At 39.3% G+C, this 10,866-nt stretch overlaps 1 protein-coding gene across 1 annotated transcript; it reads left to right on the top strand.

Moving 5' to 3' along the window:
• Nucleotides 1-694: 694 nt before the first annotated feature.
• vsig10 (V-set and immunoglobulin domain containing 10) lies at nucleotides 695-9,323 on the top strand (the record flags this gene model as incomplete). Its single annotated transcript, XM_010773205.1, has 7 exons — nucleotides 695-1,057; nucleotides 2,416-2,706; nucleotides 5,545-5,829; nucleotides 6,061-6,174; nucleotides 6,372-6,384; nucleotides 8,877-9,019; nucleotides 9,117-9,323. Coding segments are annotated over 7 exons (1,298 nt in total), but the record flags the coding sequence as incomplete, so codon positions are not given.
• Between the last annotated feature and the right edge of the window lie 1,543 nt (nucleotides 9,324-10,866).

Raw genomic sequence — 10,866 nt, 5'->3', positions numbered from 1 at the left:
AGTTAAATGCAACTGTAAGGCTATTTTAATCGTCGTCAACATGAATATTAAAGTCACCTACGATAATTACTTTATCTGTTTTAAGTACCAAATTTGATAAAAACTAAGGACCTGGTGCACGGTACACAGTAACAAATAAGGTTGGCTGCAAAGTTTTCCAGGTCGGATGCGTAAGACTAAAAACAAGGCTTTCAAAGGAGGTATATTTAATTTTGGTTTAGTATTGATAAATAAACTTGAGTCAAAGATTGCTGCAACTCCACCTCCTCGGCCTGTGCCTCGAGGAATATGAATATTGATATGGCTGGGTGGAGTGGCCTCATTTATGCTGACATATTCTTCATGTCTCAACCAAGTTTCAGTGAGACAGCATATATCAATATTATAATCTGATATTAAATCATTTACCAATATTGCTTTAGATGCTAGAGATCTTATGTTTAAGAGTCCACATTTAATCTTCCTGTTTTGTTGCACTGTAGTAGTTGTTACATTTACTTTTATTAGGTTATTATGTATGACACCTATTAGGTTTTACTTTAAATTGTCCTTGGGCAGACACACACACCATTAATATTGGGTATTTTATTGGGTTCGGGATTCCTATGAATGACTGCCCAGGAGAGAGTGCAGAGAAGCGTGTAAGACTGTGACTCCGCCCCCTGGTCTCAACTCCAGTTTGTCATGGATTAAGTCCACAAAGCCCTGAAATGTATTCATAAGAACAATGCGCTGCTTTTACTTCTTTCAGATGGTCCAGAAAACGTGTCTTTGTCGATTGGTCCAGCCACCGCCCTGTCCAACGGGACCCTCATCGTCAATCGGGGTTCGACAGTCTCCTTTAACTGCTCCGGCTCCTCCTACCCCTCCCAGCAGCTGACCTGGGCCTTCAGAGGAGCGGGGTCCAGCAACCAGTCGCTGGCCTCCGCCCCCGGACCCTGGCTAGACTTCAGGATCCAAAACGTCCAGCCCAGCGCTCAGGGAGTCTACAGCTGCAAGGCCAACAACACTGTATCTCTTCAGGCAGCCAATAAGAGCACAGAGCTGCTGGTATACTGTAAGTACCTCGAGCAGAATACCCAGAATACTCTTCTCTGACTACAGCTCTCGTGTTTACTGGGATGCTTTTAAGGGGAACTTCAAAATAGAAAGAATAAGCCTTAATTTGATTATGCCATTAATATATAGTAATAACTATTGTTATACATATTCTATATCATATAGCATTGTATTTCAAATGTTTTAGTACTGGCGCCCATATGAGACTTTAGCCTGGTTTACTGTACTTCTTCTGGAGAGATTAAAAGAGGTTAAATAAGGTGAGGAAAAAAACATCCGATATGGACTGCGATCATGTGAAAGTCAAGAAAAAGTCTAGGCACTTTCAAATGTTGCCAGACTGACAGCATGATGGTTCGAGTTACCTGTTGTTATATGCAGAGCTAGAAGCTAAGACAATGAAACATTGAATTCACTTCCTGAACTCTCACACAGCAAACACAGCAAACACAGCATTTTCCTGTGATTTTTCTGACTTCCTAGAATTACTCACCGATGCTTGACTTTTCTACAGGAGGGCAAGCTGCGTTTTTCACTTTGATGTATCAACCTGTCTGTAGAAGAATAACAACGACAACACATTTATGATTTGCTTGTAGCCGAGGCACATCCTTATGGTTACACATTAGATAGATTGGGTAATACTTTATTTTGAAGGTACAATAGGTTCTTCTAATTTTCTAGAAAATGACTGATATACACATTTATAATAAACATTTCAGTCAGTGCTTAGCAATTCAGTGAAACATGCAAAAGTCTCTTTACAAATAACAAATTAGTACAACATCCTGCAAATGGAGACTATAGTTTCAATATTATAAATGCTTAATAAATCAATATTTACTTAAAATTATTATTGAACTCGGATTTAACTCACAATTGTCTCAGCATTATTACCAAATGACATAGTTATTTCCAGGGAAAGTATAGAAAAAAGGAAGAAATGTCAAAAATAAAATAGAATTTATTTTGAAAAATAAATGGTCTACCTCTACTATGAAATATTCTTATTAATGAAATAGAAACAGGTGGAAATCACAGTAATAAACCACATATTAACTAAATATAAGTATATACGTTTTTCCCTTTTCCTCCCCCTATGAAAAAAACACAACAAATGACATGATAAACATGGGAAAAATAAATGAAAATACCTGAGTGGGTTTTGCTACAAGTTTTTGAAACCCCATCTATATAAAAATTGTAATATTGTGTAAAATATGTAAAGTGTAATGGATGCACATACTGTATAGAAAAAGCAGCCCTGATGTTGATCATTACATTATCAAGCATCCTTAGTATAAACCATTCTGTAGCTTTTGTCCATTTCCTGACTGATATGTTTGCCCTGCCCAGATGTCCCGGACCGACACCCTGAGTGTGTGTGGGTGCTGGCACAGGACCCCTCCCACGTCCTCTTCAACTGCACCTGGTTCGGAGCGTACCCCGCCCCGAAGCTGCTCTGGGGGGAGGACCAGGGGGACCAGGCGGCCGGCTGGAAAGGACACGTTTATAAATCGGAAGTGACGGAGAGCCTGTCTGTGGTGCTGAACCGCTCCATGCTGGAGGACGGGCAGACGCTGCGGTGCGCGGCCCACCACCCGGCGATCGCTGCGGGGAAACAGAAGTCGTGCTCCTTCAACCTCAGTAAGCATGTGCTGGTGAAATGAGCCTCTTTACAACCCTGCTATATCTTTCATGTGCTTTCCACTTTAGAGCCACACTGACACTGTTCAGTGGGATTGTAGACAGTGTATTCTTAGCATTGACCTTAATTTACTTTAAAGGGCCAGTTCTTCATCCACATTCCAGAAAAAAGGTAATTAGCAAAAATAGCCATGCAGGTAGTTAGGGTTTTAGTTCTTCAGGTTTATTGGGAGACATGTTTTTGCTTCCACACCAGCAACACTAAGGAGAACATCATTTCAAACATGTTAGCAGCTTTAAATAAAGAGTTTACTGCATAATAACTATATGGAGAGATGTTTATAGACTACTCACAGTAACAAGGCCACTTTCTACGGTATTTACCCAGAGTTTATAACATTGTTGTTTATAGATACATACTTAGGTTCATCTGCTAAAGCTTTGAAATACACCTCCACCCCAGTGCAATTGAGGTCAATAGATTTCAGCATTCATAGATTTTAAAAGGCCTGACCCCTGTAGATAATCTACAAAAATGTATGGAGGCAGAAAATCAGTTACACAATCATTTCAAAGCTGATAATTTAATACAAATCCTAATGTTGTAAACTACTGATATCATGCATGATTTCTAACAAAGCAAAAGCACCTGTAAAATTGTGTGGTGTGTAGGCAAATTAAAACAAAATGATCTGCACGGCTAGACATTACCACAAGAGGCAATTGGGAGAATATATTTTGTTAAAGTAAGAGGAAATGTACTCTAGTTACTGATCAAATGTGCTTCCTCCCAGCTCTTTCTTTAACAGAGTACACAGGCTCTTCAACTCTTTAGCCCTGTGCACTGCTCGCTGGGTAAACTTTATTGTAACATCAAGATATAGGTTTTAGAAAAACCTTCTCATAATTAGTTTATTTAGATTTTAAGCCCTGCTGCGGTTACAACCACACCTCGATGGACACAGCCCTGCATCCAGGATATAGACAGTTAGTTCAGGGTTGCCAACTTTGGGTACCTGGCTGGAGTGAGATTTTGATATCATGGGTTTAATTACACATATGCGCACTAAATGACTGCTATCATGTCAGCAGCGGGACCTTAGCGTATATATAGGATATATATATATACAATATATACAAATACAGAATATTGGACACAGACTATAAAGGGCACAAAGTTTCATTCTATAATGAAAGTCAAACACATGTTTGTTTCCACTGTTTTATTGTGTGCCTGTCGCGATAAGCAATTAATTGACTTATCGTACGATAAATAAAAATGAACTCGATAAATGTCCATTTACATGAGGATGTGACTAGCAGTTTGAAAGGATGTACTTGAATTATTATTATATATTATCATTATGTCAGTAGTCTAAAATGGTCATACAACGGTGCCGACAATATTATCGTCTATCGCAATAATTTCCGGGAAAATGTATCCAACAAAATTAATTATTGTGAGAGGCCTATACATGAAACACACACACACAAACAAATCTACTCCAAACTGCCAAATATATTAATTAAGACACTCTCACTCTCATTATACTCTTTGACTCTATTTTGGCCTAGTAGAAAAATAAGCAGCAGACTTTTACTTTTTTATCATTTCTACTGGATCTTAGATCAGCGCATGCGCAATACGGGTCGGGGATTGACCAACCGGCTCCCACTGCTCTGCTGTCTGTTAACGATGTTAAGAGTGGTGGGGGCGGGGAAGGAGCGGATCGACAGCTTGAGCAGCTGTCAACTCAACATTGTAAATAACCAACCAAAAACGATCGCCGGTTCATCTTGTTTTTGGCGTGAGAATAGTTTGGGGAGCGTGAGATTGAGATTGAGAGTGAAAGCGTGTGTCACACGCCAGATGCGTGAGAGTTGGCAACCCTGAGTTAGTTAGTCACTGCAGTGTAAGGGTTATCATCACAGGACAGGATTGCGCAAACAATGATATGACGCAAAAGCATGTGACAGTTTATTAGTTTGCATCAGCTTGTCTGCATTCTTTTATGTTTATAAAAGCTTTGAAGATGAGTGGTTTACTTGTCGATTAAGATTAAGGGTTCGATTCCCACATGGGTCAACTAGAAAACAAATTGAACTTATCGTACTAAGTTCTACTATCATAAAAAATGCACTTTTGTATGTCTTTTATACATAAATATGTGTCCTTGGTGTGTAAGTGAACTCACAAAGTGTCAGAAAACAAAGCCCTCTCTCTTTTCCTGCATACCCAAATCTCTAAAAACGGGGGTACAACGGAGCTGATCCAGAAACACTGTCGGCCCTATCAGAAACGTCGCTATCAGAAACAATGTGCAACGTGTTTTGGAAGTAATATGGTCTTTGTTTACATTAGCAAGCATCGCTAACACTCAGAGCTAACCTATACTGGAGAGAGTATGTGTAAAAAAATCAGGCAATAAAAAAGGTACTCACCTTGTGGTAAACCCGCAAGAGAAAAAGCATTTGAGCTCCATTCTGTTTCAGAAATAATCCTTGACATGTTTTTGAACATGATATGGCGTTTCATCACGGCAGCATTTAGCTGAGTATCTGGCGGTAGAATTATCCTGCAGAAGTTCCACCCCCCTCTTTTTTTTTCTTTTTTCAATTCTTTTTTTTTTTTTTTAAACCTATGGACCCACAATCAGTAGGCCTACTTCTCTAACAGGGCTGAAATAGAGGCATATGAGGCATGGCTAGAATGGGTGATCTGTTTTGCAAAACACTTCATAGACATGTTTCTTTATATATTTGTATATATCTGAGACCTATAATATATGCCTAAACATGTATAATAGGAGACCTTTAATGTTTGACCTTCTCTCTCAGAATATCCGTACCCCAAAGGCGAGCCGATGGCCACGGCTCTCGAGGGGTCCAGCATTACTCTAACCTGCACTGAGGACGTCTCCATCCCCCCTGCAAACACCACCTGGAGGAAGGGGCTCCAGCAGGAGGACATCGTCCCCGGATCCAAGTATGTCCTGACGGAGGAAGGCGCCGTCCTGAAGCTGACCATACACAACATCAGCAAGGACGACGAAGGCGTGTACTTCTGCCGCAGCGAGAACCCCCTCGCCGTGCGCGAGCTGGAGGTCTACCTCACTGTGAAGAGTGAGTTTGGAGACAACAGTTTGCTTTCCTTTGTAAATGGATTTAGAATATGTAAACATATCAAAGCTGTAGCGGCAGAGGGTATGACAAGTTACACATGATACATACAGTTTTTACTACAACACAGTCTCTGCAGGTGTCGACTCCACCTCTGGAATGCTGATCGAACTGCTGCTCCTCCCTCTTTCTGCTCCATAACCCTCACCTTTTACCTTGTGTTTTCCTCCACAGACTCCTCTGCATACACAGGAGGTGTCATCGGCTTCTTCATCGCTGCGCTGATCGTGGGAATAGCCGCCATCGTGGCTAAAACAATTTACTCCAGCCGACACCGCATTTGCCTTGGTAACTTTTGCTTATATTTGCGACATAAGAAGTTACAAATGCATGTAACAAATACCCGACTTAACCCATGGCATAATTAGTCTTTGCACCCGTGTTAAAAAAATCTTACATACTGCATCTCGTATGTTTTGAATGAGAGCACACATAACAATCTGCTTGTACTAATTTCACAATTTCTCTTCATGTTTTTGTTTCAGGAGATGGCTTTGGGTGAGTATATCACCTATCTAATACGCATGCTTATTTAAGTCAATTCATTAAATGAAAGGGATTAAAAACAGCAATTACATAATGGATTATGCACTGCAATTCAGTATTTGCCTTGTTAAGTAGTTTAGTAGGAGCTTATTTTTGTATTACTGTAAATAACTGCATAACCATACTGTAGAGGTCATGTCTTGTGAATATATATTAACACAAAAAATCACATTGAATACAACCATTGAAGCTAAAATGTATACATTCAGTTTGAGCAGTTAAAATGAAATCTCTGTATCAAATAGCCTGATCTCTTGTCTCACTATTTGGCACCCGTGTTATCCTACGGGTGTACATTCATCCAAAAAGTAAAGACACCAATTCCTGCACCTATCATGGCATCAATAGACCAGAATGCAATGCAGCTTCAAGGCATGGGGCCTTTCTCATTTCTCTAATTCCCCTCCTCGACTCGACTCCCCTCCTCGACTCCTATCCTCGTGACTTAGTCCCGCCCACAGGAGATGCGGGAGGAGGAATCGAGAAGGGGAACCGAGGAGAGAGGAGGGGAAGCAGCAGGCGGTTAGAGAAATGAGAACTCCTCTCCTCTGAGCGGTCATTTTAAAGAGACGTCCATTAATGATGACAGGAGGCACAGCAGCCCTCTGTCTGATGGACAGAACTGTGTTCATGATGACTTATATTTACTTTTAATTCATTCACAGTGCGGTATAATGAGACAAGAACAGGCTACAGATGTGGACACACACACATATATTATTTATATAAATATATACAATTTCAGAATCAAACAAGTATGAGAGCACTCTCATAATAGAATCGCTACAATGAGGAAATGAAATTACGGGCCAAAAGTTGTACAAGTATTAAAATTAGCATAGGACACCAAACCAACTGAGACCTGTCTGTCTGCCGCATCCACACACACACACACACACACACACGCACACGCACACGCACACGCACACACACGCGCACACACACAATACCCTACACACTGTACCACACCTACAGCTCCTAAAGCATATAATATATCAGGATACAGCCGTTGTGTATTTTATTATGTGAAGCACTAAATGGTTTTAGAAAAATATCAACTCTGTGTTTGTAGATATCTACTAAACTCCAGCATACAAATACAGAGTGTAATGTAGGCCTATTATACTGAGTGATATATATATTATACACACTGCTCTGCTTTCTGCATGGACCTCACAGCTGTTCTCTCTGTAAACATCACGTCACGATTCAAGCAGTTAATAGAATAATATCCAGGGGACGCATGCAGAGCTGTCATTGGCTGAGATAAGTCCGGCCGTGCGTCAAGAGTCTTTTAAACATCACTATTGCCGGAAATACATCCGCAGAGAATCCGTGGAGGACCCATCAGTGTATCCTCGATTATAGCTCCTCCAGAGAACCTCCTCGATGCTCGGTCCTCGAAGTGCATTTAGAGAAATGAGATGTCCTTCAACATGGCACACTGAAATCCATTTCCGGGTCACTACAGTAGGACCGAGGAGTCGATCAGGGAAATTAGAGAAAGGCCCATAGAGTATGAAGATGTATATGAACATTTTGCGGAATATGCTTGCAGTACTGTGCTTGGATTTTTTTGCACTAGTTGAAAAGATTGATTGCACTATTATAGTATCTGTGTGCTCAGCCCAGCAGGTACACTGTGAAGTTATTTTGGCAAACAAACAAACCTCATGTTGTTTACATTTAGTGTTCTCAATTTCCTTCATCATAAAACATTTGTACAGCAGATTTCTGGAATTTGAAACCGTATTTGTTTACAACCATGTTTTGCCAGCTAGCACTATTTGTCCTGGCGAATTTGCTGACTACTTTCAAACGGTGTTACTGTGCATCATGTGCATTGGTGTAAAGTGCACGTCGACTAAAGAAACAGGCTCCTACTTTCAAACTGTTGCTCCAGTGTTAATATATTTGCACAGTTGCAGATAAAGATTACACTAGTATAATTATACTATTTGTAGGATAATATTCCAATTGTAGCTGCTTCGGGTTGTTCAGTGTGATTCCAACAGATTTCCAATAACTTACAGCATTGCATGGTCCAAAACTCAAAATGTATTGAGAAAAAGATAGATTTCACGAATCAAAACATGTTTTCTTTCCAACGGAATATTCTGCTTTAATCCATATTTGGTAGGCGTTCAAATACAGTTTGCACTAGCTTTCGCACTCTAGCAGCAATTCTACAAAGCTAAAAGGCTCAATTAATGAAGATAGTTAATTTAATAACCAATGCTTATTAATTTCATCATAGGAATCACTTTGTTGTAATCAAGGAATTGGTTTTCATAGGGTGATGCCATAAAATATGAAGACAGACATTCAAAGCTCAAAAACCTCAATTAAAGCTTTGAATGCTAAAGAAAAATGACACTCTTAAAAGCTTTTAGTCAAATATAACGCTCTGCCAATCATAAAATCATAATATTCCCAATCTTTAGGCGCATTGAGGAGGACCAAGGAGACGTGCTGAGTCTGGTGGAGTCGGATGATGAGCAGATCTTTCAGGACGCTGTTCCCCGGCTGCCTCCGATAACCAACGGACTCAGAACAACGCTCGTCCAGATACATCGAATCCCATCCAGTATGACCTCATCATGGCTCCTAACATTGATTTGATGGTTTGTTAGTACATAGTACAAATCTTTAGTTAAGTACCAATGTCCCTTGTTTTGTTTTAGGTGATCATGAGGACACAGAAACTGCTGACCAGAGCCCGCAGGACGATACTGTACGGATAGAAACGTCAGCGGATCTTGTAACATTTTAGGTATCGGGTGTTTTTTAGATACGTGTTTTATTTGAGGTAAATACCTTTTTTCTCCCAAGGACAATGTGAACGGAATCGGTGGAAGATACATGTATAATAAAAGAATCATCTATTTGAATTTGTTATTATTTTTGGAAAAAAGGGTTTTGAATTTTTGTACGCTTATTTCTGATTGATTTGTTTGTAGGCTACAGCATTTTGAATGTTGCTCTGAGGTTTGTATGATGAGTTGAAACAACATGTGATGTGACAAAGCCTTTGCTCATTCATTACTCACTGCTTATACATTTCTGCGTTGTGCTGTGCGTAGCATTTACAGATTTACTGTGATGATACCAGTGTAGAATGCAACCCTAGACTGAATGTTTAAAAATGTAGTGGGGTCTTATGTTTGAAAGGATGCAGTGAAGGGAGGGTAAAAACTACGACAGGTCGGATGTCCCACCTTTAGAAATAACTTAAATTCAGCTGACATGAGATCTTGTGCGATAGCGAGAGTGAAAAATCTCTTTATTGTTTGTGGTAGATTGTCATTATTGGTGTTTTAATCCAATATTAATCTTACTTTGTAAATCATCCTTTAAATACCCACTTGAGCATTTCTTTAAGTAGAGGACAATGTCCTTTCATATCAAATGGAAATATCTTATACATAGATATATAGACATGTGCCTTATTAATACCTTAAGTCTTAAGATATTGCACAACCATGACAAATTGAAATACTAATTAAAAGGATAAAAAGCATTTTACAATAAATACAAAACATAAATACAAGATAGGCTTAAGGGTTCAGTCAAGGGCAGAGCGGATCATTCTCTTTTTAATCTGGATAGGGGCCTGAGAAGAGAGCATTGCAGTGATCTAACCTGCCGGAAATGAATGGACATACAAGGGATATGTTTTAAAAAATGTAGAATGTTGAAAGCTTTAACATGGCTTGGTCAATGATTTTTTTGTAGTGACTTGATATATAATATTTAGTTTGCTCTGGGAATTATATAACACATATTTCTCTGTAGTTCCTTGTAGGATCTTGACAAGAACGGACTATTATATTTTAATAGCAGTAGTGTAGTAGTTCAAGTAACTAAGTGGAATTACTGCAAGAAGTACAGTTCTTAAGTGCAATTTTGAGATAATTGTACTTTACTTGAGTATTTCATTTCTTTGCTACTTTGTTCTTCTACAATCCAGAGGTAAATCGTGTACTTGTTTTACTCCACTACATGTATGTAATACCTTTAGTTATTGCAGATTTGGATTAAGGATGTGAGATGTAAAAAGGACTTTAGATCAACCTGGATTACATTCACAATCTACCCTACAAAGTAATTAAAACTAGCTGCACCTTTGTTTGCTTTGATAACACTGCAATGCATTAATAATTATAATCAAAACATTTTGATTGCAGGACTTTGACCTGTAACAGAGTATTCCTACACTCTGGTACTTCTACTTTTACTTAAGTACAAGATCTGAGTACTTCTCCCACTTCTGTTTCACAGTGGCATCGTGTTTATCCAGTGTGGAAACCAGAGGAGTTGTTGTTAGTTATCTTAGCCTGTATCTTACCATGCATTGCAATTTTATTAGGGGGCGTGCCATGGCTTTAAGGTTACGTAATAAAAGAAAAGCGTAACTGCTTTTGGCCAATAGCA

This window comes from Notothenia coriiceps, unplaced genomic scaffold (assembly GCF_000735185.1).
Source record: "Notothenia coriiceps isolate Sejong01 unplaced genomic scaffold, NC01 NC01_scaffold00012158, whole genome shotgun sequence".
NCBI classification, from domain to species: Eukaryota; Metazoa; Chordata; class Actinopteri; order Perciformes; family Nototheniidae; genus Notothenia; species Notothenia coriiceps.
Note: the sequence above shows the minus strand (reverse complement) of the source record. Positions and strands in the feature narration are given on the sequence as shown.